The 25,599-nt window shown below is 49.1% G+C and overlaps 1 protein-coding gene across 1 annotated transcript; it reads left to right on the forward strand.

Moving 5' to 3' along the window:
* Positions 1 to 1,608: 1,608 nt before the first annotated feature.
* DAP3 (death associated protein 3) lies at positions 1,609 to 23,923 on the forward strand. Its single transcript, XM_015079685.3, has 13 exons — positions 1,609 to 1,796; positions 8,629 to 8,682; positions 11,876 to 11,998; positions 13,857 to 13,958; positions 15,987 to 16,095; positions 16,410 to 16,502; positions 17,473 to 17,603; positions 18,790 to 18,870; positions 18,959 to 19,117; positions 19,610 to 19,669; positions 20,463 to 20,552; positions 22,737 to 22,854; positions 23,600 to 23,923. Exons 2-13 carry the CDS (start codon positions 8,641 to 8,643, stop codon positions 23,683 to 23,685), a joined length of 1,194 nt encoding a protein of 397 aa, XP_014935171.1. The 5' UTR covers positions 1,609 to 1,796; positions 8,629 to 8,640; the 3' UTR covers positions 23,686 to 23,923.
* Positions 23,924 to 25,599: the final 1,676 nt, after the last annotated feature.

Genomic DNA, 25,599 nt, shown 5'->3' on the forward strand with positions numbered 1-25,599 from the left:
TCCCCTGCTCATGCTCTGTCTCCCTCTGTCTGTCAAGAATAAATAAACATTAGAAAAAGTTTTCTTTAATCTAAAAAAAAAAACTGCAGCTTGGTTTTGTAATTTGTAAAAAAATTCCAGTACAGTTAACATGCAGTGTTACATTAGTTTCGCACGTATGATACAGTGATTCGAGAATCCTGTACATGCTTCGGTGCTCATCATAAGTGGACTTTTTTTTTTAATGTTTAGTTTTGAGAGAGAGCATGAGTATGAGTGGAGGAGGGGCAGAGAGAGGGCGACACAGAATCCGAAGCAGGCTCCACACTGTCAGCACAGAGCCTGATGTGGGGCTACTGAGCCACCCAGGCGCCCCCATGATCAGTGAACTCTTAATCCCCTTCCCCCTTTTGTCCCCTTCCCCCCACCCATCTCCCCTCTAGTAACCATCAGTGTGTTCTCTGTAATTAAGAGTCCCGTTTTTTGGTTTGTCTCTGTTTTCTTTGTTTCTTGCGCATTCGAGTGAGATCCTATGGTATTTGTTTTTCTCTGACTGACTTATTTCACTTAGCATTGCACCCCCTATCTAGATCCATCCGTGTTGTGGTGAGTGGCAAGATGTCATGTTTTTGTGGCTGAGTAATATTCCTTTGTATGTGTATATAGCTTCTTTATCCATTCGTCCATCAGCTGCTTCTATAATACGGCTGTCGTAAATACTGCAGTAAAACGTAGGGGTGCGTGTATCTTTTTGAATAGTGTTTTTGTATTCTTTTGGTAAATACTCCATGCTGGAATTAGTGGGTCCTATGATAATTCTGTTTTTTATTTTTTAAGGAACCTCTGTACGGTTGGCCATAGCGGCTGCACCAGTTTGCATTGCCACCAACAGTACACGTGTTCCTTTTTCCTCCACATCCTCGACAACACTTGCTGTTTCTTATGTTTGTGGTTTTTGCCATTCTGACAGATGTGACACATTGTGGTTTTGATTGCATTTCCTTGATGATGAGTGATGTTGAACTTCTTTTCATGTGTCTCTTGGTGATCTGGATGTCTTCTTTGAAGAAATGTCTGTTCACGTCTTCTGCACTCTTAATTGGATTATCATTATTGCTATTATTTCGATGTCAAGTTGTATGAGTTCTTTATATATTTTGGATACTTACCCTTTATTGGGCATGTCGTTTACAAATATTTTCTCCCATTCAGTAGGTTGTCTTTTAGTTTTATTGATTGTTTCCTTTGTTGTGCAGAAGCTTTTTATTTTGATGAAGACCCAATAGTTTAATTTTGTTTTTGTTGCCCTTGCCTCAGGAGACATATCTAGAAAAATGACAGAGAAATTATTGCCTGTGCTCTCTTCTAGGATTTTTATGGTTTCGGGTCTCACACTTAGGACTTTAATCCATTTTGGTTTACTTTTGGTGTATGGTGTAAGAAAATGTTCCATAAATTCTGATTTAGAATTTTATCCAAACTATTTCTAGTTCTCGCCGGTTAACTTTATAACTAAATGTGTAAGACGGTATACTTATGAAAATTTTTATGAAATAAAGATACCTGCAAACTGAAGTAAGGTTCAGTATTAATAAAAGCGACTTTGATAATTACCTTTTATTTGCTAAGATCAAGATCAACAAATAGCTGCACAAGTGAGTGATTGAGGCCACCGAGGAAGAAATCTGGCATAGTAATAAGAATGTAGCTCTTAAGTCCGACAACCCTGTCTGCATCCAGGATTCTCCGTTTGTCAACACCACCGTGGTTTCCGTGTATCACAACAACTGTGACTTTGCAGCTCCTCCCACAAAGAGGTAGACTCCGCTTCTCACCCTTTGTGTCTGATCTGGCCTATGATGGGCTGCAACAGAATGGGACAGATGGCCGGTTCTGAGCCAGGTTTGAAGAGGTCTTCAGTGTTTGGCTCTCTCTCGGACCTTTGCCACCCGTGACAAGTCAGACAGTTCTGGGATGAGAGACGGTGTGGAGCACAGTTGGTCATCCCAGCTGAGGCCAACCGTGACCAGCCAGCCAACCCCAGAGCATGAGGACCCCCACCGGCGATAGCCACACCTGGTCCAGAACAGGAACCAACCAGCCTGCAGCTGGAGCCTTGTCAACAGTAATAACGGGTCCTTGGCCGAGGCCACTGCGTCCGGGGCGGTCTGTTGGGCAGCAACAGCTGGTACGCTGCTCGAGAAGGGCGCTGTCCCGGTAAGATGACAGAAGCACGCGGTGTCTGTCGCGCTCAGTCTGACGCGTACTCCGTGTGTGTCGGTTTCTGCTGCTGCTGCTGCTTCAACAGGGCCGAGCAGCAGTGTGTTTTGGTAAATGGCTTTATTAAGATTCACAACCCATGACAGTCAGGATCCTTAAAGTGCACAGTTCAGTGGTTTTTGATGTAGTCACACAGTTGTGTCATCGTGACCACGACCTGGTTTTAGAACACCCTTGTCACTACGTTCTCCCCTCTCCCGGCCCCTGGCAACCACTGATCTCATTCACTGTGTCAGTGGATGTACCTGTTGTGGACACTTTTTATGCAGTATAATTGGAACGTAGTACACAGCTGGTCTTTTGTAACCGTTTTCCTTTATTTAAAGATTCACCCGTGTTGTAGCATTTATAAGAACTTCGTTTATTGTGATGACTGAATAATATTCCATTGCATGGCTACACCACGCTTGGTTTTTATCCGTTTATTGGTTGGTGGACATCTGGATTGTTCCCACATTTCGCCTGTGAGGAAAAATGCTGCTGTGAGCGTTTGTGAACAAGTTTTTGTGTGCGCACACGTTTCCACAGGCCCTGGATGTATGGTGGAATTGCCAGGTCACGTGGTAGCTGCGTGTTCAATCTTTCCAGCAGCTGTCAAGCTGTTTTCCAGAGTAGTTGGTTCCATCTCACAACCCCACCAGCGCTGTAGGAGGATTCTAGTTTTTCTGCATTCTCCCCAACACCGTCTGTTCTTTGGATTTTAAAGCGTATCACATTATGTTTTTGATTCGCATTTTCCTAGTGACTTATGGTGTTAAACACCTTTTCAAGTGCTTCTTGGCCATTGTATATCTTCTTGGGGCAAATGCCTGTTGAAATCCTTTGTCTGTTTTTGAGTTTGGTTGTCTTTGTTGAGTTGTACAGAGTTCTTTGTATGTGATGGATACAAGTCCTTTATCAGATATGATTTGCAAATATTTTCTTCCGTTCTGGAGTTTGTCTTTTATTTTCTTCATGGTATCCTTTGAAGCAGAAATTCTTACTTTTGATAAAGTCCAAGTATGTATTTTTATTTTTGTCACTAAGTGATACAAGGTCACAAAGATTTATTCCTATGTTTTCTTATTTTTTTAAAATTTTTTTAATGTTTATTATTTATTTTTGAGACAGAGAGAGAGAGAGAGAGTGAGCAAGTGCAGGGGAGGGGCTGAGAGAGAGGGAGACACAGAATCCGAAGCAGGCTCCAGGCTCTGAGCTGTCAGCACAGAGCCGCACGCAGGGCTCAGTCTCACGAACTGTGAGATCGTGACCTGAGCCGAAGTCAGACGCTTAACCAACTGAGCCCCCCAGGTACCCCTCCTCCTGTTTTAAGAGTTTTATTGTATTAGCACTTCCATTTAGGTTTATGATCTATTTGAGTTAATTTATGTGTGTCATGTGAGGTAGGGATCAGATTTAATTTTTTTTTTTAAGGAAAAGGAGGGTTTAAAAAATGACTATTAATTGCTGGCTCATGCAAGAAATGAATAGTGTACTATCATTCTCTGAAAGGTAAACTACTTAGGGAGAACCAGGTTTTGGTTTTTAGTTTTGGCCTTACTGTTTTTTGTTGGTTTTTTTTTTTTTTAATGTTTTATTTATTTTTGAGACACAGAGAGACAGAGCATGAGCAGGGGAGGGGCAGAGAGAGAGGGAGACACAGAATGGGAAGCAGGCTCCAGGCTCTGAGCCATCAGCCCAGAGCCCGACACGGGGCTCGAACTCACGGACCGTGAGATCATGACCTGAGCCGAAGTCAGACGCTCAACCGACTGAGCCACCCAGGCGCCCCGTTGGCCTTACTGATTTTTTCCAGCACTTCCATTTAGGTTTATGATCTATTTGAGTTTATGTGTCCCCTGTAAGGGATTCTTTCTGAACTCCCGCTCTATCCCGTTGACTTACATGTGGGTCAGACATGTGTAGTCTACAGACATATGCTAATAGCACACTGTCTTGCTCACTGTGGCTTTGTGGTAAGTTCTAAAGTCAGGATACCGTGGACCCTCCAAGTTTGTTCCTTTTTTGCAAAGCTATTTGTGCTGTTATGGGTCCATTGCATTTCCATATGAATTTTGAGGTCAGCTTGACAATTTCTATAAAAACCGTTGCTGGGATTTTGATAGGAACAGTATTTTTAAAGTTTTTGGTCATTTTAAGTAACTGCATTCTCAACGAAACAGTGATGTGATGGAATTTTTTTAAATAGTTAATCTTAAACTATAAAATCTAAAACTGATAGGTCAGGGGCGCCTGGGTGGCTCAGTCAGTTGAGCGTCCGTCCGCCTTCGGCTCAGGTCATGATCTCACGGTCCACGAGTTTGAGCCCCGCGTTGGGCTCTGTGCTGACAGCTCTGAGCCTGGAGCTTTCTGACTTTGGTACAGGCCTTTTCTGACTTCCTTCTCGTTATGCATTTGAGCTCTCCCTGTGAGAAGACTTAGAAAGGGGAAGAGGGCTCTAATGCTGGCGGCAGAGTTGCCTCAGAACGTTACATACGGGTGGTGAGGAAGTGTCCCTTCCAGGTGCACCTGGGAGCTGAGATGGCTTAAAGAGTAAAGAAATTCTTTGTCTCTGGGATCTGTTGTCACATTAAAACAGAGAACAGGATTGGAGAGGGGACACTTCCACGTTGGAAGAGCAGAAGTAGACAGTGCATGGGGTCTGGGAATGTCGGCAGTTGAACGATGCTAGGGACGTAGTTCTAGTTCAGTGATAACTTTGAGGACTTTTGTCTTCATTTTTGCTTCTAGAAGGCTTGAGATAATTACCATTTATCTTTGATTTTATCATCAGTCATTTGTGTGCACGTGTGTGGTAAAATACACAACATAAAATTCACCATTTTTTAAAGGTATTAAAAAAAATTTAAGTTTATTTATGTATTTTGAGAGGCAGCAAGCGCAAGCAGGGGAGGGAGAGAGAGGATCCTAAGCAGGCTCCATGCTGCCAGCACGGAGCCCAACGCAGGCCTCAAACCCACAAACCGGGAGATCATGACCTGAGCCAATATCGAGTCGGATGCTTAACCAACTGAGCCACCCAGGCAACCCCAGATTTACCATCATTTTTCAGTGCACAGTTCTGTGATCTCAAATACACTCACATGTTTGTGGGCCATCACGACCATCTAGCCCCATAATTCTTTACATCTGTACAATCAGTCGGTTTTAATAGGAAATCTGCCCCTTACGTACTTTCCAGTCGTAAGCAATGTGTTTAATTTGTGCTCATGCAAAAGACATGAAAAAAAAACTGAAAGGAGAAATCAGTACTCAAGTTTTTCATAGTACGAGTGGCTCTGAGCTTTTATCTTGCAACGCCCTGATTTGTGTATAACCTGAAAAGTAGAATGAGCAAATATTCCTCCCTTCTGCGTTCATTTGGCCCGTTGATAAAGAGTTTTGCTGCAAACAGGTATTTAAAAAGCTGGAAAATGTGGTTTAGTCCACGTTGTTTGCTTTGAGATCAAACTTTTGAGATTCCCCATCCCCCCTTTTTAAGGCAACTTCTGTTATTCTTACCTAAGTCGTGTGTGTGTGTGTGTGTGTGTGTGTGTGTGTGTGTGTGTGTGTATACGTGTATGTAGCCTTACTTTTAAAAGCAGTGGGAAGGGGCACCTGGGTACCTCAGTCAGTTAAGCACCTGACTCCTGATTTCAGCAAAGGTCATGATCTCACAGTCATGAGATTGAGCCCCGAGTCAGGCTTAGTGCAGAACCTGCTTGGGATATTCTCTCTCTCTCTCTCTCTCTCTCTCTCTCTCTAAATAAACAAACAAACTTAAAAAAAAAGCAGTGGGGAAATACTGAAGGATTTTAAAGAAGACTTCAGTGGAAAAAATGGATTGGAGAAGTTCATGGCTAGAAGCTGGTAGACCAATTGTTGTAATATGGATACAAGATGACAGTGTCCTGGTATAGAGAGCTGGTCACATTTTCCTGACCAGCATTTCCCGTACTGTCTAAATCATGGTCAGACTAATGGCCCCAATGACCATAGGCACACGTAGGGGAAGAATTGACCTCCGGACCATGTCATCTGCTCCTTTCTCTCCGGGACCCAGCCCCCCTCCAAAGCTGCAACCCACAGCTGTCCCTTATTGGTGGTTGTACCGGGACACATTGGGAAGATTGGAGAGGCAGGTGGCGTGGGCCAGACATTGTTGGAGTCATGTTGGGATCCTAAGTGGTTTTGGGGTAGAGAAAGTCGAGGTTGAGCAGAGGGCTTAGGGCTGGGAATGAGCTGCTGTGGAAGGTTAGAATTGGCATGGAGGTTAGCTGGCATGGATTGGGGAAGGTGGTGCGAGAGGCGGACAGCTGAGGTAGTTTAGGGGAAGATCAAGGAGAGTTGAGGTTAAGAAAATTGAGCTGGTCAGAGGTGGCACTGGGTGGTGTTGGGTACCGGGTGGTGGTCAGTTGTTAGGGGGTGATGGATGCTGGGTGGTCGTAGTTGCCAAACCCCTCCCAGTTTCCGATTCTCTAGGAGGACTTCAGAGTCAGCACATAGTAGTACTTACCGCTACGAGTTATGGCGGCGAAAGGATACAGCACTGAATGAGCAAAGGGAAAGGACGCCGGGCAAAGTGGAGGAAACCAGGCGCAGCCTCCCGGAGTCCTTTCCCAGTAGAATCACACAGGGCACAGTTACTTCCGCAACAAGGTGTGACAACGGCGTGAGATGTTGCCGGCCAGGGACACTGATTAGATTCACAGTGCCTGGAACTTGGGGTCATGTAGCCCTTATTTTCTTAGCATTACTGAAATAACAGACTCCCAGAAGGAAAGCAGGTATTCAGCCTAAACCACGCGGGCTGTTTCTATAAATACTGTAGACATGGTGAGCCACTCTTACCGTTTCTGGGGATGCTGGGGACTCTCCTGCAATCCAGGTTCCTGGACGGCTGCTCAGAGGCCAGCAGGTGAGCAGGCCTCTCTGGGGACAGCAGCCCGGGGCCTGCCCTTTCGCCCCTCTCTGTGGGGTCCTGGCCGGCAGCAGGTGGGCGGGGCGTGGGGCCGGGTGAGGCAGGGTTCAGAACAGACAGGGTGCAGGGAACAGGGGGTGCCTCCCCTCTGCCTGTGGCGTAAACAGAACTTCGTCTTCAGGCCTGGGTGCTTGGTCACAGCCTCACTCCACCAGCATCCAGGACAGTGATACTAGTAATTTGCAACAACAAAATACTAATGTTCGAGGACCAAATGAGTTTGGGTTAAAATGAAATATCTTTACCTAGTTTTTCTCAAAGACTTGAAATGGGAAATGTGCTAATACGTGTTGTAATTATTCAAGAAATTAAGAGCTGTTCGGCTTTTCTCCGATTTCTCAGCCATAAGAGCCTCGGTGCGTTTTCTGACTAGTGAGCGTTCCCCCAAACTTCTTTTGGGAACTGCTGCCGTATCGACCTCTGGTTTTCAGACAGGGCCCAGGAGCCCTGGAACGCCACGGGTAAAAGGGACCCAAGTCAGTAGGGACCGTGCCCGTCTGGTTCGTGACAGTGCATTATGCGCTGCGTGGGTGTGTGGCAGCACATCACATGTTTTTTGAGTGACCGAATTAAAGAATGCATTGGCATCTTTATTAAATGGTGGACTTGAAACGCGTCTCTTTCCTGGGAAGCCAGCCCCCCCCCCGCCCCCCCCCGGGTCAGCTTATTCACGGGCCTGACACACAGCAGGTGCTCCGTCTCGGTGGGATGATTGGAGCGCTGCTGGGGCTTCAAAGATTTTGGCTGGAAGAATGGCGAAAATTATTAGCCAAAAGGAAGCGAAGTGTTACCTGGAGATTCGATTTAATTACGTTATATTAAGAGTTGCATACAAGTATTTTAAACATCTTTCGGCTCCCGAGAGATTAGGGCTATTTTTCTGAGATATTTTCAACATACAATTGAATACAAAAAAACACAAGATACAAAAATAGTAAAACAGAACTCCTGTCCCCGTTATCCAGATTAGAAGTAGATCACTCCCATTCTCTGCGCTTGCACAGTCCTGCCCTTTACCTCCGCCCAGGAGTCCGCATCATTCCCAACGTGCTCATCCTTTCCCCCCCTCTGTCTCCCAGTGTCACCACGTATATGTATATTCCGCAACGAATGAATGAACGGAGATAATTGTGTCTGCGCTCCCGGTGATGGTGTGTCCCCAGGGCTTCACAGCCTCTGTGACACTCACTCTTGTCCTCCTTTTCCCCAGCATGCTGACTGAATGGCAGCTCTCTGTGCTGGTCTTACTTTACATTGCCCCGATTTGTAATGAGGATGAAAATCTTTCCGTGAGTTTAGTAGCCATTTGTTTTCCTTTGAAAAGTCTTCTGTGTCTTCTGCCCTTTCTGTACATATTCTAGGTACGGATCCATCACCCAGGTGACTCTTCCCTTTCCACTGTGTTTCAGATCGCAGCGGCGATGCTGACCAGGACGTCAAGGCTCGTCTCCGGGGCCCGGCGGGTGAGTCCTGACTGAGCCGCAAGCTCTGTGCAGACCGTCTATGGGTGGGTTTCTCATTTCGAGACGGGTTCGTTGTGTCCAGTACGAAGTCCTCTGGAGAGCTTCGGCCGGCCAGCGCTTCGGTGTCCAAGCTGACGCTCGGAGAGCAGCCACAATTCCTTTCCTCTGCCACGCGCTGCGCGGCAGGCCGCCCTGCCAGTCCGCAGGTAACCGGTCTCAGCAGAACGGCGGTGTTCCAGAATTCACCCTGTGGTTGGAGAATCAATATTAAAAAAATACAGATACATAAGCTTGGTTGCGGTTCTTTATTAACTTTTATTATTGTCTACCGGGATTAATGATTATGAAAAACAAGTTGCTGGGCGCCTGGGTGGCTCATTTGGTCGAGCATCTGACTCTTGATTTCGGTTCAGGTCATGATCTCCCCGTTCATGAGACTGAGCCCCATGTCAGGCTCTGTACTGGGTGTGGAGCCTGCTTGAGATCCTCCCTCCCTCCCTCCATCCCTCTCCCCCCGCTTTCTCTTCCCCCCTCCTCCCCTCTCTCCCTCTCCCACTCCTCTTCCGCCTCCCCCCCACTCCCACTCTTTCTCTCAAAATAAATATATTTTTAAAAGGGCCCAAGATGGAGCCACTTATAACAAAAATAAATAAGTTGCTTATTTAGACTTTCAGCATCTGATTGTTGAATAAACCATAAACCATAAATCAATGAATCATATATAAAAAAGACCATTATGTCACTTTCCTCCATTCTTTCATTTATTGAGCACATATTTTCTCAGTACCTGCCATGGGGCAAGTGCACAGGACTCTAAGGGGACTCATTTCACCATCGATGGTTAATGCCGTGTTGGGCATTTGTCATGTGCCGGGCACTGTGCTAAGTGCTTTATTTCTTGCGATCTTCATGGCCGGCCCGGGACGGAGAGAATGTTGTTGCTTCACAGATGCAGAAATTGAGGGTTAGAAAGGCTAAGTGAGTTGCTTCAGGTGACACTGTGTGAAGCTGTGGAGCCCAGACCAGATCCCTGGTCCGTCAGCTGCAAAGCCCGTGGCCTCAAGCGTGCCGCGCCGCAGGTCATGGCCCGTGCTCTCCGGGAGCTCAGGGCCCGGTGGCGGAGTCACGAATAAACGGAGGCTGCGGGGCGGTGCTGGGACACCCGGGAGGGATCAACGGGGCCCCCAAGGGAGCCCCCGGACCCGAGTGCTGACGGGTGCGAGCCAGGCCAGGAGGGCTCCACACTTCCATCCGCCCTTTTAATTACAGCATAGATGGTCCCAAGGGGGAGCCCTTCTTTCCGTAGGACTCCTTTTCCCAGGGGTTCGTGATGAAATGTGTGCAGGTAAAATAACCCATCGTTAGAAAATAAAATGAAAAACACAAAACCGAGGCTCAGAGGGATGGATTGTGGCCTCAGCTAATCACATTAAAGGGTAAAATTTGTTCTTCCTCAGTGGCGGACAAGAAAGACCTGAGGCTAGACTGCAGTGAGAAGTCAGTGAGTGGAATTCTGCGCTTTTTGTAGGTTGATTTAAAGTAACCTTGATCAGGGGCGTCTGTGTGGCTCAGTCGGTTGAGCGTCCAACTCTTGATTTCTGCTGGAGTCATGACCCCAAGGGCTGTGGGATCGAGCCCCGTGTCAGGCTCCGGGCCGAGCATGGAGCCTGCTTGGGATTCTCTCTCTCTCCATCTGCCCCCCTCCCCTGCTCGTGCGTGCTCTCTCTCAAAAACCGAATGTTGTTCTGCTCAGAACCGCATGATGTTCATTCTGGAACATGCAGAGATTGTTTTCCCTGCAAACACGACACTGTTTGGGCGGTGCCGTGTATAACATTGTAAGGAGTAAGGAATCCATTTTGCTAGGTTTTAATTTGCTGCAAAAAGCAGTTAACTAAAAAAAAAAAAAAAAAAATCATAGGATTCTTGTAGAAATACCACCACCTTGTGGCCCTTGAGTAGCTTTTAATTTTGTTTGCTCCTCTTAGAGGCCTTGTGCTTTGTCTCCGGTTAGAATTGAGAAAACTGAGTAGTACCAATACCAGGGCGTATTATTCAGGTTGCTGTGCTGATGTAGCCGACCCTGAATTCTCATTGGCTTAACACCACACGATGCTGTGTGTGTCGTTACGTGTTTTGTTTGGCTCTTGCCACCGCTGCGTCTCCAAGATGGTTTGCAGGCAAGTGCCGTGTGGGAAGCGGTCGTGTGGGGTGAAGGCGCCATCTCGGCACGCTGAGTTTAAGGCTGAAACGATTATTTTGTGCCACCTCATAAAAGTGTACTCATTTGGGTTCCCCGACAGCTTTCTAGCTGGTATTTTTGCCTCTAAATTGCCTCTTTGTCTTTCGTAGTCCCAAAGATCTGTCCTCCCAACGAAAATGTTTAACCTGCAGCTAATCAGAAAGCATGGCTGGTGCCCTGCCCATGTCGAATTAAGACTCAAAGCGTCTGCGTGCTGATCACGGCCACCGGGGGGGGGGGAGGGGGGGGGGGACTTCAGCCTACCTTTCTAGTCTCTTGCTGCGTAAACTCCATTTTCCAGCCCTACAGTGAATCTTTTCATTCCTACTAAGGCCTGTTACCCTTAAGCTCAGTTTTGGGGAGGGTTCTCCAGTCAGCATTTGCTCAGATCTGTCTCTGGAATATCACCCCCCCCAGCCTGACCTCTCCTCAGTTCGGGGGTGTCCGGGAGCCGTGTGCGAAGTTGCCCGCAGAGCGGATTCCTTCATTCCTCATCATGCGTCCTTAACCAGAGATGGTTCCAGGGCACGGCTGGCCCTGCCCTGGAGAGAACTGCGGAGAGTGGGATAATACCCCTCGCCCGGGAACGCTGCACTAACCCCGTCAATAACAGAGGCAACCCCGATTACTGGGCGAATGAGAAGGGGGCGGTCCCGGCCGTGGCCGTGGACGAGGGCACCCTGCCCCCGGCCGGCCTTGGCCGTGCTGTGCTCCTGAACGGTCTCCAGATGTGTCCGCTTCCGTGTGGGACAGGGCCCTGTCCCCACAACATGAGCCTCAACAGAGTCCGAGTATGAGTAACAGGCTTGGACTTTGAGAATTATGAAGATAAGCGTTCCTTTGACGTAAAACTAAAATGTGTATCACAGTTTCCCTGTTGCGGACGTGGCTCGAAACCTCAGTTTTGTAGCAGGCATTAACTTCACAACATGGAAACGGTTTCTTTTCTAGTTGGACCCTGGACGACTTTTGCACGCGGGGTCCCAGGCCCCCCAAAGCCTTGCCGCTCCCCTGGACAACCAGGCCCCAGATGATAGTCCCAGAGCAGTTTCCCGCACCAGTGAGAAGGACCCGGTGAGTTGCTGGCGCGTATGTGGATTTTCTTCAAGTCTTGCAATGTGTGTCTCTATTGTTCTGTGTATCGGGAAAACCAAAAGCGGGAGAGACCAGGCAGGTCTTCATGCGGTCACTCAAGAGCGCGTTCCGCGGCCCAGAGCGCCTCTTCCCCGTCCCGGGCTCTGGTAAGCTAACACTCGGCTGGGCCAGTCCACACCTGTTCTGGCTTAATCCCTGCCACAGAGGCCTGCTCGTGCCCAGGATTCTGTCGGCATAAGGCGGGTACGCAGTACATGTACTGCGTGAATACTTAAGCCGGTAGCTGTCGATCTTGCTGTGCGGTGGGTCGGCAGACGTGGCCTTACGGACAAGTTAGTATTTCAGGCTTATGAGCCAAAATGGTCTCGGTCACAACTGCTTAGGTGTGCCATAGACGAGTGGGTGTGGCTGTGTGCCAGTAAAACTTTATTCACAAAAATGGGTACACAGCCATAGTTTACCGACCCCGGTATGGAGAGTCCTAAAGAAATCAACTTGCTTGCCCAAGACCACATAGTAGGGCACGTACAGAACCCAGTTTTCCCATTAGTCTGTCTGGTGCTATCTTCCACCTTCCTGAGTGGACTTCCTGGTGTCTGGAGGGAGCACTAACTTGATGCGCTGAGAAGAACACAGTGTGTTTGTACCCAGCAGTACCCAGGGTTGCATTTTCTGGCACAGGCCCCCTCAGGCGGGATGCTGATTTGTCCCCTTCCCCGGCGTTACGGTGGCCTCTCATAAATGCCATTAGTCGTGTGCTCTGTGCTTACATGTGAAGGGAACCAATAGCTTTTCTTCTCCTTTTTTGTACCTGGCCTGCCCCCGGAGTCTCCCCACCTTAACACACGCTGCGCACGTGGACGGGGTGGGGTGAACTCGTCACCCGAGACACCATCTCAGTAGGGTGTTTTGTTTATGTCTCTAGCATTCACCTACTTTCAAAAGCAGAAAATAAACTGAGTAAGTGAATGAAGTCACTGAAGTGTTTTTGGGCTCTCCCTGTAACTGTAGTCCCTTTATCTCCAATTCCTCTGGGGTTTCTATGGAAACAGGGGTATGCAGACGATCCTGTCACGTGACTGGAACATCTCCATACCCAGCACGGAAGAATCCAGATGGCAAGAATTGTCTCTTACCTCCACATGTAGGGTGTACGTTGCCAAGCAACTGGCTTCGTCATTTAGGCCAAGAGCAGCTTTATATACACGCTGTGGATCTGAGGACAACAGCCAGCCAGCACTTTTTGTCTAAGCTAAGAGATGAAAGACAGTGGGGTGCGTGGGGGGCTCAGTCGGTTAAGCGTCCACTGGCCCAGGTCGTGATCTCACAGTTCGTTGAGTTCGAGCCCCGCGTCGGGCTCCGTGCTGACAGCTCGGAGCCTGGAGCCTGCTTCAGATTCTGTGTCTCCCTCTCTCTCTGCCCCTCCCCTCCTCACACTGTCTGTCTCTCTCAAACACTAAAAACAATTTTAGAGGCTTCCGGGTGGCTCAGTCAGCTAAGCGTCCAACTCTTGATTTCAGCTCAGGGTATGATCTCGCAGTTCATGCGTTCAAGCCCCACATCAGGCCCTGCGCTGACAGCGCGCAGGCCTGTTTGGGATTCTGTCTCCCTCTCTCTACCCCTCCCCTGCTCCCGCTCAGTGTATCTCAAAAATAAATCTCTATTTCAGAAACTGAAAAAGATTTTTTTTATTCAAAAAAAAGAATAAGAAATGAAAAGAGCTCGTTCCCAGCCCTGAGAGATGAAGTTTCCCTAGTGTGGTCTAGTGGGCCCTTTCCATTTAAGTGTCACTTTGTCTCTGGCCCCGTTCACACCTGTCTGCGTTTTTGTTCCGCAGGCCAGGCATGGGGAGCAGCATGAAGGTCTCCACTACAACATCCCCCTCCAGGACATGAGGACCCTGTTCCCCCACAGCCTGCCTCCTCGCTTTTCCATGCAGGTGCTCAGGAGGGGAGGGGGAGGGAGCTGCCGGTGGCGGAGGGTGGGATTAAATGGGTAGAAAACTATAAAAGATGGAATTTGAATCTAAAACAGATGAATTCAGCTACTGACTATCTTTTGTGAATAGTGCTGTGACTATCGTTATTTTAAGTCAGCGTTTATTTGTGGTTAATCATCAGGAGGCAGGCAAAAATGTTCTTAGATAAACCTGTCGCACTGCTTTCGTGTTACCCACCTAACAGATTTCTGGAGACTTCGGCATTCAAATAACTAATAAATTTAAAATCTGTCTTAGCAAAACACCACAAAAATGACCGCCATGCTCTAGAAAACAAAATCATGATGTAGAGCCAAACAGAAGTGATACTTGGAATAGACGCATTATTGTTCTTCATTCTCCTGGATTTTCAGAAAATGTAGTTTCGTGGTTGTAACTTCAACCCGAAGATGTAATCTTGGGTTGCTTTGCAGACACTGAAAGAATTCATGATTAACTGCAGGCGTGGTTTGTTGGCGTAACTGGTCCTTTGGAGTAACCCCGCTGAATTACTTTCAGCCTCAGAAATCGTTTCTTTCTGAAAAAGCAGGCTTGATGGTGCAGGTGATTTTTAGCTCAGGAGCCAGAGGACGGCTTTCCCTCTGTGTGCTTTGTTTCAAAGAGAGGAGACGAGACACTAGTAAGGGAGCTCATTCTAGGCCACAAACAGCCTTGGCATCAAAACTCTTAAATGTGGAACTAGGGCACAGTCAGAAGAAGTGGTCTGTAATGGCACTTGAACCGTTTAAAGACCTTTGCCAGGAGGCCTCTAGCTGGAGGGCCGTGAGGGCCCAGCGCTAACCGTCTCCGGTTGCTTCCAGACCAGCGTGACCACCAGTGCTCTGCAGAGAATTACTCCTGCGTTCTTTCCATAATTGCCATTTATGTGAAGGCCAACCCCCTCACCATTGTTTGTGTACTTTAGTTCTGTCATATTGCCTAATATGGCATTTCTGTTTTAATGTCTGTATCGTGTTCTTGAAGGTTTCGCTTTCCGTTAAGTTTGAACTTGCCCGTCAAGTCCTTTTCCGGTCCAATTGCGTGGTTAGGATTTCTTCAGAAAACACCAACGCAATTTTAATCCTTATCTGATACACTTGTGAGTAGTTCTTGTTAGATATTTGTTCTTGTCAGCAGACATTGTTGAATACTTTATGCGCACAGTGGTGTCACGCACACCTGTGCTTCCCAGATTTTTCCACGGAAGTACTCCTGGTGACCAGAGACAAGCAGGGACGGAACTTTCTGTGTCAGTGCTCTGGCATGTCTGTGTGCCGGTGTGTCCAGCATGGGCGGGGTAGCAGCTGGTCACACCTGCTCCGGAGCTGTCACGTATATATTTCCAGAGAAATGTCCAGATGGTTCCAGTAATAAGAATTAGCTAAAAAGAGATTTAAAACAATTAACATTTAGAAGCACCTGGGTGGCTCGGTTTAGCGTCTGACTTCGGCTCAGGTCATGATCTTATAGTTCATGAATTCAAGCCCCACATCCGGGCTCTGTGCTGACGGCTGGGAGCCTGGAGCCCGCTTCGGATTCTGTGTCTCCCTCGCTCTCTGCCCCTCTACTTGCACGCCCGCTCTTTCTCTCTTAAATAGAAACATTAAAAAAATAAATAAATAAAACGTTCGTTAAATACTTACCATGTGTCAGACGCTTTGTTAAGGATTTTACATTCTTTTAATACTTTTATTAATCCTAACTGGTATACACAGCTGTGTTACAAGATATCTATAGACGGTTTGTAGATTTCAACTAATGATGTAGTATCTGCTTCATTAATAGAAATAATCAGAAGATGACTGTTGTGTTACTTGGTGTGGGACAGTGTGTTTCAGATTTAACTAAATTATATGGGTAGATTTTCAAATTCAATACCAACCATCTCTTCAGTGACTAAATGAAAACTAGGCACTTGGATGCTCTGGCTGCTGCATCAGGCTCAGTGTGTTCCACACCCCATGCCCCCTCCTCTTCTTCATCCATTAGGTGAAAACATTCAGTGAAGCTTGTCTGATGGTAAGGAAGCCAGCCCTGGAGCTTCTGCATTACCTGAAAAACACCAATTTTGCCCACCCTGCTGTGCGGTATGTTCTCTGTATCCTTTCTGGCCTGCCCGAGCTGTCTTGGGCCAACGGGGGGAAAGAGGAAATCAAAAAGTGCTATCTGGGGGGCACCTGGGTGGCTCAGTCGGTTAAGTGTCCAACTTCAGCTCAGATCACGATCTCGCGGTTTGTGAGTTCGAGCCCCGCGTCGGGCTCTGTGCTGACAGCTCAGAGCCTGGAGCCTGCTTCGGATTCTGTGTCTCCCGCTCTCTGCCTCTCCCCTGCTCGTGTTCTCTCTCTCAAAAAGTGCTGTTTGTTGACAGAAGTGTCCTTCCAATGACATTTTCTTTAACCACAGGTGCTTTAGATGGGGAGAAAGGGACAGGAAAAACCCTCAGTCTTTGCCACGTTATTCATTTCTGTGCAAAGCAGGACTGGCTTATCCTGCACGTTCCGGATGGTAAGAACTTCCTTTCCTCACTGTTGAGGTGGTCGGATGGGGCCTGGGGGCCACAGGGGCTCCGAAGAGGCCTCTGCTCCCAATGCAGGCCAGTGTGAGCTGCTCGGTCATGACTTCATGGTGGCCACAAGTGGGGTGCACGGTGAGGTCAGCGTAGCACCAGGAGGTTCAGTGGAAGCTTCCTGGAAACTTCTGAAGTAAGAATGGAGCATTCTGGCCCAGCAGTCCTCACTTTGATGTAGCGCCCAAGACCGCAAGCTCCCCTCCTTCGAGGTCAGCACAGGCTCTGTTGCCTTCAGTGAACAGTTCTGATTAGCCGGGGGAACTCTGACACGGGCTGTTCATCAGCATTCCAGAGTCGTCAGCATGGGTCTTAGAACTCTCTTCCTTTGCACACACCCCACGTTTTATTTGGTGTTGTGTGAGCACCCGTGTTTTCTAACTACGTTTAAAAACTGCCAGGAAGCTACAGTGACCTTTCGTCCACGTGGTGTGCCTCGTGTCCCGACTGTAACCAGAAGGTCTGATCTCACAAGGGCCAGCCCAAAAGTGACCCTTTGAAGCAAGGAGACTTCAAGAAATATGCAGTGGGTTCTTAAACAACATGGTTTAAACTGTGCTGGTCCACTTACACACATTTCTTGGAGTAAATAGTGTCTTGTAGATGTACTTTCTCTTATGATTCTCTTAGTCACATTTTCTTTTCTCCAGCTTGTTTCACTGTGAGAATACAGTTTGTAACACATATGGCATCCAAAATGTTTGTTAATCGACACTGTGTTATCAGGAAGGCTTCTGGTCAGCAGTAGGCAATTAGTAGTTAAGTTTCGGGGGTCAGAAGTCATACACAGATGGTCAACTGTATACGGGAAGCTAAAGCCATTTCCCATAACTTAAAGAGGCAGAGAGGATTTTGAGTTGAATACAGTCAGCTCCTGCCTGCTTTGTTTCCACGTGTGTTTGTTTCCAGCTCATCTCTGGGTGAAGAGCTGCCGGAGTCTTCTGCCCTCCACCTACAACAAGCAGCGTTTGGACCAACCTGCAGAAGCTTCCATCTGGCTGAAGAATTTCAAAACTACAAATGAGCGTTTCTTGAGTCAGGTGACCAGATTCCCAGAAGCTTGATGCTGGACAGTCTTTATTTTATTCTGTTTTATTTTTCAGCGTACTTATTTGAGAGAGAGAATCTAAAGCAGGCTCCAGGCTCTGAGCTGTCAGCACAGCCCTATGTGGGGGTCGAACCCATGAGCCATGAGATTATGGCCTGAGCTGAAGTTGGACATTTACCAACTGAGCCACCCAGGCACCCCTAATTTTTTTTATTGTTTATTTTTGAGAGAGAGAAAGAGAGACAGAGTGCAAGTAGGAGAGAGGAAAGGAAAGAGGGAGACACAGTCCGAAGCAGGCTCCAGGCTCCCAGCACAGAGCCCAAAGTGGGGCTCGAACCCCTGAACCGTGAGATCGTGAGCCAAGCCAAGGTCGGATGCTTAACCGACTGAGCCACCCAGGCGCCCCAATGCCGGACAGTCTTTCAGTAGACTTTATCTTCTTCCTGTCTTGAGCACCAGACTACGGAAAACTAGCATTGTAGCTGGGATCGCTATGCCATTCTGTATTTCTTTCATATGTTTTATTGGCAGCTCACAACCTGAAACTTGCTCGTCCGTGTGAAATAAAGAAGCGCCATGAGCTGTCCCCATGCAGTCCAGATGGATTCATTGGCTTTTCCAAAGCTACAGCCTCAAATTCTCTAAAGCACATTTTCAGCTACATAAGTTTCTCCAGATGAGGTCTTTCTTGAAACCAGAAATGTATTGGTAAAATGGTTCTTTGCTCTAGTGATTCTCGGATACAATGTCTAGGCCAAGAGTTTTCAACTCTGGTTATAAATCAGAGTCTCTTCGGAGCTTGTTATAAATGTGGATACCAAGGCCTCATCCCAGACCTTTTTGGTCAGAATCCCTTGTGGGTTTTGGTTTTAAGCTTTAGGCAGAAAAGGGCTAGAAAGCATTCCCTTCCATACTGAAGTCTCTTACAGGGCTTAAAATATAGGGACGCCTGGGTGGCTTGGTCGGTTAAGCCTCCAACTCTTGATCTGAGCTCAGGTCTTGATCTCAGGGTCCTGAGTTCAAGCCCTGTGCTGGGCATCGAGCCTACTTTTCAAAAAAAGAAGGAAAGAAAAATAGATTAAACCCGACTGTAAACAACCTTACCCTCCTCCCTTCTCAGATACAGATGGGTTCATCTTTAGGCTAAGTGGCCTTTTTTGGTTTTTGTTTGCTTTTAGATAAAAGTTCAAGAGAAGTATGTCTGGAATAAGCGAGAGAGCACGGAGAAAGGCAGCCCTCTGGGAGAGGTGGTGGAACAGGTATGAAACAAGACAGCGGCCACCCGTCCTCTGTCACAGCAGGGGAGGCCTCTTCTGGGACCGCCAGCCCCACCTCTCTCCCCTGCAGGGCATCATGCGGGTGAAGAACGCCACGGATGCAGTCGGGGTTGTTCTCAGAGAGCTCAAGGGTCAGAGTTCTTTGGGCGGGTTTCGCCTCCTGGTGGCAGTGGATGGAGTCAACGCTCTCTGGGGAAAGACCACACTGAAAAGAGAAGATAAAAGCCTGGTAGGAAAACTGGGTTTCTCTACTCTGGTTACTCTGACTCTGGCACTGGCACACGGAGGCCGGGGCCTGGCCTTGTAGCCCGGGCGGCATGTCGCCTCGCCTTAGGAGTATTTGAATTAGGAGAGGGGTCCGCCGCCCATTGAAAAGGGAGAGCGTCTAGAAGGGCACGGCACAGCGGAAGCTGTTTTGTCAGTTTTTTCCTTCTCTTCTGTCTCCTCAGTGGGGCTGAGCGATGGCTTCTGTGTGCAGCGGTCAGACCATGCTTCCGCAGCCAAGAGCAGAAACATCGAGGGAGGCGGTGGTGTGGGCCCAGGCCGCTCTCTCCCTTGCTGACAGGTTTTCATCAGAAACCTGGCAGGGTGGGGCATGTGGCCGCAGGCACCGTGGTCACAGAGCAGTGCAGGATTTTGTAGTCCTTGTCTCGGGCGGGCACCCGCACAGACCAAGGACTGACCTCGGCCCCGTCCCCCCCCCTTCCCACTGACCCGGCAGGTGGCCCCCGAGGAGCTTGCACTCGTGCACAACCTGAGGAAAATGGTGAAAAACGACTGGGTGAGTATGGGCGACGCCTGATAGTTTTCGGCTCCGATTTTACACCCAGAAAGTTCTTGTATCTTCCTTAATTGCCCTAGCAGTGCCGAAGTTTAAAATCTGGATATTTGGTTTCCTATCTTCCTGCTCGCCTTGGATACAAGCCACTGTACTTAAATCCTGGCATACTTTGACTCTGCAGTTGTTCAGAGTGGTTTTATATCTTAGCAACTTCGGAAAAGATTTTGATAAATTGAAGATCACGTAGCAGTTTGCCGTCAGCACCACACCAGAAGTGATAACCTACTTAGTTGCCATTCAGCTGTACTAAAAATCGACAGGTGATTAAAATGCACTTTTCTGGGGCGCCTGGGTGGCTCAGTTGGTTGAGCGTCCGACTCTTGATTTCAGCTCAGGTCGTGATCTCACGGTTCATGGGATAGAGCGCCACGTGGGGCTGAGCAAGGGGTGTGGAGCCTGCTTGGGATTCTCTCTCTCCGTCTCTCTGCCCCACCCCCATGCATGCTCACACTCTCTAATTGAACTTCTAAAAAAATAAATAAAATGCATTTTTCTTCTTTGCATTTTTTAAAAATATTTTTTAACATCTTTATTTGAGAGACAGAGAGAGAAAGACACAGATTCCGAAGCAGGCTCCAGGCTGGGAGCTGTCAGCATAGAGCCCGACCCTGGGCTCAACCCACGAACAATGAGATCATGACCTGAGCTGATGTCCATCGCTTAACCAGCTGAGCCACGCAGGCGCCCCACTTTTTCACCTTTTTCTAATTCAGCTCTTTGTCCTTTCTTTCAGCATGGAGGCACCATCGTGCTGACTTTGAGCCAGACTGGATCCCTCTTCAAGCCGCGGAAGGCCTATCTGCCTCAGGAGCTGCTGGGAAAGGTCCAATCTTTAGAAAATCTGGTTCCCCTTAGTCACTTTGTCAAAAGAGATCGCTTTTTCTTTTTGGACACAATTACAGACTTGGAGGGCAACCATATTGATGTATGACTTCACCCAGATTCCTGAACGCTAACACTTTACCATATTTGCTTTCTTCTTCTCCATTTTTCCTCTCAATTATGTGACAGTAACCTGAGACACGATGCCTCTTTTTTCTTAAAGAACATGTATTTCCTAAAATCAGAGACATTCTAAATATAGAACCACAGCACAACTGTCAAAATCAGGAAACTGGCATCGACAGAACGCTGTTACCTAATCTGTAGGACTTCTAACTTTACCAGTCACCCCACATCCTTCACAGAGACAAAGTCCCGGATCGTGCGTTTGATGGTCTTGCTCTGTCGTCTCCTTCAAGGGGGGGACAGTGCTTCAGTCTTTGAATATTTAGATCTGTGTGTTTGAAGCGTACTGGCCACCATGGGTTATCTTACGGCTTGGCTGGTGTTGTCCCCGGATCATGTGCAATGGTAGCCGCAGGGCTGGGTCTCTATGGTATCCAGCATCGGGAGGCGCCTGTGAGACCCAGTTCTCCCAGTGACTCCAGGGGGAAGGTTGGACACTTGGCTAAGGTGCTGTCCATCTGGGTTCTCGGCAGTAAAGTTACTATTTTCCTTGTGTAACAAGTACGAATAAATGGACACCTACTTTGAAACTAGGTAAATACCTGTTACTCCTCAAGCCTTCCCTTACTGGTTTGAGCATCCGCTTGTGATTCTCCCCAGAGTCCAGTGGAGATATTTGCAAAATGGTATTTTCTAGCTCTCTTGTGTCTTCTACACGGATCCCTTGGCTTTCTGTCACATGCAGGAACTTTCCTTCCCCACGCTTTTCTTTCCGGGCGGACATACAGGCTCCTCTTTCATGAGCTTCAAACCTTTACTGTCATTATTGATTTGGGTGCTTCATTTGTCCCAGATCTGGCCTGTAAAAGCCCCTTCAGGGTGGCTTCTGTGCCCTCTGCACATGCCCCCATCAGTCTGTAGGCCCTGATTTACTTCTTGGCAAGAAATAGGTTCCACGCTCATCTCGTCCTTTCTATGCCCCCGTCGTAGCCATTCCTCCGGGCAGCCCTGATTCACGTTCGAGGAGAACGGTTACTTACTTACCACGGCCCAGGAGGCGCCTGGCTGGCTGAGGTGGTGGAGCGTGCGACTTGATCTCAGGGTCGTGGGTTCAAGCCCAACATCGTGTGTGGCGCCTGCTCTACAGAAGTGTTTAAAATATGCTCCCTTTAAGAGGTGGAACCAAATTCCCCACCTCTCGAGAGTGAACTGGATCTTAGGTACCAAGATGTGAGTGCCAGGTGTGCTCATAGTTGCTGGGGCATCACTGCTAGAAAGTGTGAAAACAGACACACGTGTGTACTATACTCCTATCTGTCCGTCTGTACACACCCATACTTGTCTAACATTTGTTAGAAAACCACGTGTTCACATGGATACGGGCTCGCATCACAGCGTCCCCTTCTCCCTTCCCGTACCTGGAACCCTCACCTCCAGCAGTAAGAAGGCTGCTCTCGGCATCCCGTGGACGTGTCAGCACAGTCCGAGGTGGCAGAGTAAGCTGCGTGACCACTCGCCCTGGACTCTGTGAGAACAGAGCCGCAGACTGGGGGCCAGTGTCTGCCCAGCGCTGCCGTGTCCGGCTGCGGGGCCCCCGGGCCAGGGCTCTGTTCGGAAGCTGGGGGAGTGTCCCTCCTCTGCCCGTGTTCGGCCTGAAATCTGGAATCCAGTTTGACCTACTTGTTTCCGTTCACGTTCCATCTACTGGGTCTTTTTCCGCATCCTTATCAAGTTTGTTTCCTATTTTTGAACTTACGAACAGTCAAAATGGTTGTTGACTACTGGAGTCAAAACCGTAAAAAAAATGTTTTAAATATGTACGTGTATCCACATGTTGAATATCCATGTAAACCCACACGCAGAAGACTCCTGTCTCGTGCATACGGCCCAGTGGCCGTGGGGGGCCGGGCGCTGTGTGGAGCCCGTGAGGCCGGGCAGCCCGCGAGCGAGCAGAGGGCGGAAGAAAAACAGACCTTGCCGTCCGCATGTTCGAGTGCATTTGCTCTCTCCTCCGGCTCGTCACTTAACGGACACTGTCTTCATCCTTTTCCTTCTCCAGGAGGGATTTGATGCCTTGGATCCCTTTATTCCCATCCTGGTTTCCAACTACAGCCCGAAGGAGTTTGAAAGTTGTATTCAGTATTATCTGGAGAACAGTTGGCTTCAACATGAGAAAGGTAGGTTAATTTTTTCGGGGTTTTATGTTCAGAGTCCCACTGAGTCGGAGCCATGACCTCTTCTTCCCTCGGCAGCAGCCTGTAACTTGTATTTCCCTTTTTCCCTCTATCCTGACCCCTCTCTGGCTGGCTGCAGGGTGTGGAGAGGGGTGGGGGAGGGGAAGTTAAATTTACAAAAAAACAGGACATCTCTCCCCAGATTCTCATGGTCCAGAATCTGGTGCTTACGGAAAGAGGCGGCCAGGCCAAGCCCGCCGTCCGGGGGGGGGGGGGGGGGGGGGGAGCTGTCAGCTCTACCTGCCCTGTGCGCACGCAAGCATTCAGCCATTTGTTTCGGTCTCGCCCTCCCCTCTGGGCGCGGGGGGTCCAGGGAGACGAAAGGCTGACCGCTCTCTAGGTGGTCGTGGTCGAGAACTGGCAGAGACCGGGTGGGTTATCCGGGGAAGGGAGGGAAGGGTGTAGAGCAGCTCCCGCACATGGCGGGCTGGGGGGCATGGCTGGGGAGATTTCCAAGGGGGTCAGCAGGTTTGACAAAGTGCTAGAGGCCAGATGTTCTTGGCTCAGAGGGAGGCAGATGCTGAGCCAGAGGAATAAACACAGAAAAGGTGGTCGCTTACCGGGAGAGAGGCTCTGGAAGCGAGGCCTGGGGAGTGTCACGTGGCCAGTGCCGACAGAGTTTTTGGGGTAACAGTGCTGCAGGAGAGAACTGCCAGCTGTGTGTGTCTGCTCCCCGCCCCCCCCTTAGCTCACACAGAAGAAGGGAAAAAGGAGCTTCTGTTCCTGAGTAACGCAAACCCTGGACAGCTGGAGCGGCTGTGCGCCCACCTTTGAGCCACGGTCACGACGCGCGTGGACGACAGTGGACGTTTCCTTTCACAGACCCCGTCGGGTGGGGGGGCCACACGGTCCACGGACAGAGGCCCCTGTGCCGCAGCGGCTCCCCCGTGAAGTGACCATGTGGCAGTAAGGTGTCCTCTTGTTCCCGAAACTCGTGAGAGCTTGTCAGGGGTGGTTTTCGTATCGCAAGTAATTATGGATCTGTCCTTAAAAATAAATGATCCTTCTTAAAGTGTTGCGTTAGATTTTTAAGATGGAAAGAGCCTTCCTTTGGCCAAACTGAATTTCCCTGAATTCTGCTCGTCAGGAGTCTGAAGAGACCAGATCCTAGAGAAATTTCCACGAGTTCTATTTTCCAGACTTGATGTGGCTCAGGAGACCGAGATTCACACCGTAACTCCTCCCCCACAAGCACCTACACCGACTGCTCGCTTCCTACTGACGCTGCCACCACTGCTCCCGGGAGCCTGACCGAGGCCCCTTTCTGCAGGTTCCGGACACGGTGTGGAGTAAGGAGGGAGCGCAGGGAGAGTGGTTCTGTCTACGCAGCCACCTTCAGGGGACCGGAGGAAACGGTGACTCAGATCAGCCTCGGCACAGAATTCTCTGCCCCTGCCCACACCGGTGGTGTCAGAAGTTCGAGTCCCGGCTGCCACTTACTGGCGGTCTCAGGGCCTCGCAGCCGCCCTGCTTCTCCAGTGTCCCCCTGACCTCTGCTTCACCTGGTCTGAGGGCAAGAACGCCCCGCCGTCAGGGGGCCGTGAGGACTGAACCACACGGCATGTGGACGGGGCCTCACACACGGCAGGCTGCTACCGTTCGGGACTTGGATTCGAGGGAGACCGTCTCCCCCCGGAGAGCCGGCTTCCCCTGCCTGACTCTTCTCCTCGAGGATTCCGTCAGAAGCAGAGCCTCACCCGACCCAGCCTCGGTCAGCGCAGCCAGACTCCGAGGCGAGTGCCCTACAAGCCTGCGGGGTCAGCCGCCACCACTGGAAGGCTCTAAGCCCTGTGACAAACCCCTTTGGTGTGGTTCTGCCCTCTGAACCCTGACTGACATCCCCCCCCCCCCCCCCCCCCACTGGGGACGATCACGGCCAGGTTTATCTTACCCTGAGCTCAAAGCCCTCGGCCTCTCCATCTGCTCCATCACTTCCCGCTCCAGCCCCTCTCGTCCTTTGTGCCGGCCTGCTCTCCACCCCCACCCCTGCCTCCTCTCTCCCAATGCTTCCGAGGCCCTAGTGAGCTGTGCTGCGGCCCGGGTCACCCAGGGGCCTCAGTCCGCCTGTTCCTGTTGTTGCCCTGTGTGCGTTACAGTTCAAGCCACAAAAATAGATCTCATGGAAACCAGCCTCCTTCCTCTCGTTCCCCTTTTCTAGAAGCAACTTCTGTTACCAAATCCTAGACCTAAAACTCTACACAAAAAATAGGCTTTTGGGGCACCTGGGTGGCTCATTCGGTTAAAAGTCCGACTTTGATTTCGGCTCAGGTCACAATCTCACGGTTAGTGGGTTCAAGCCCCGCATTTGGGCTCTGTGCTGACAATGCGGAGCTTGCTTGGGGTTCTCTGTCTCTGCCCCTCCCCTCAAACAAATAAATTAAACTTTAAAAAAAAAAAAATAGGCTTTTTCTTAAAGCCTTTTTTTTTTTTTTTTTTTTTTTTTTAGTTTATTGAGAGAGAAAATCCCAGACAGGTTCTGCGTTGTCAGCACAGAGCCCAACATGGGACTCAAACCCACGAAGCGCAAGATCATGACCTGAGCTGAAGCTGGACGTTTAACCGACTGAGCCACCCAGGCGCCCCTAAAGATTTTTATTCTTAGTAAACTCTACACCCAGCGTGGGGCTTGAACTCACACATCCAATGTCCAGAGCCCCACGCTGCACCAACTGAGCCACCCCACTGCTG

The sequence above is a fragment of the Acinonyx jubatus genome, chromosome E4, assembly GCF_027475565.1.
Source record: "Acinonyx jubatus isolate Ajub_Pintada_27869175 chromosome E4, VMU_Ajub_asm_v1.0, whole genome shotgun sequence".
In the NCBI taxonomy this organism is placed as follows: Eukaryota; Metazoa; Chordata; class Mammalia; order Carnivora; family Felidae; genus Acinonyx; species Acinonyx jubatus.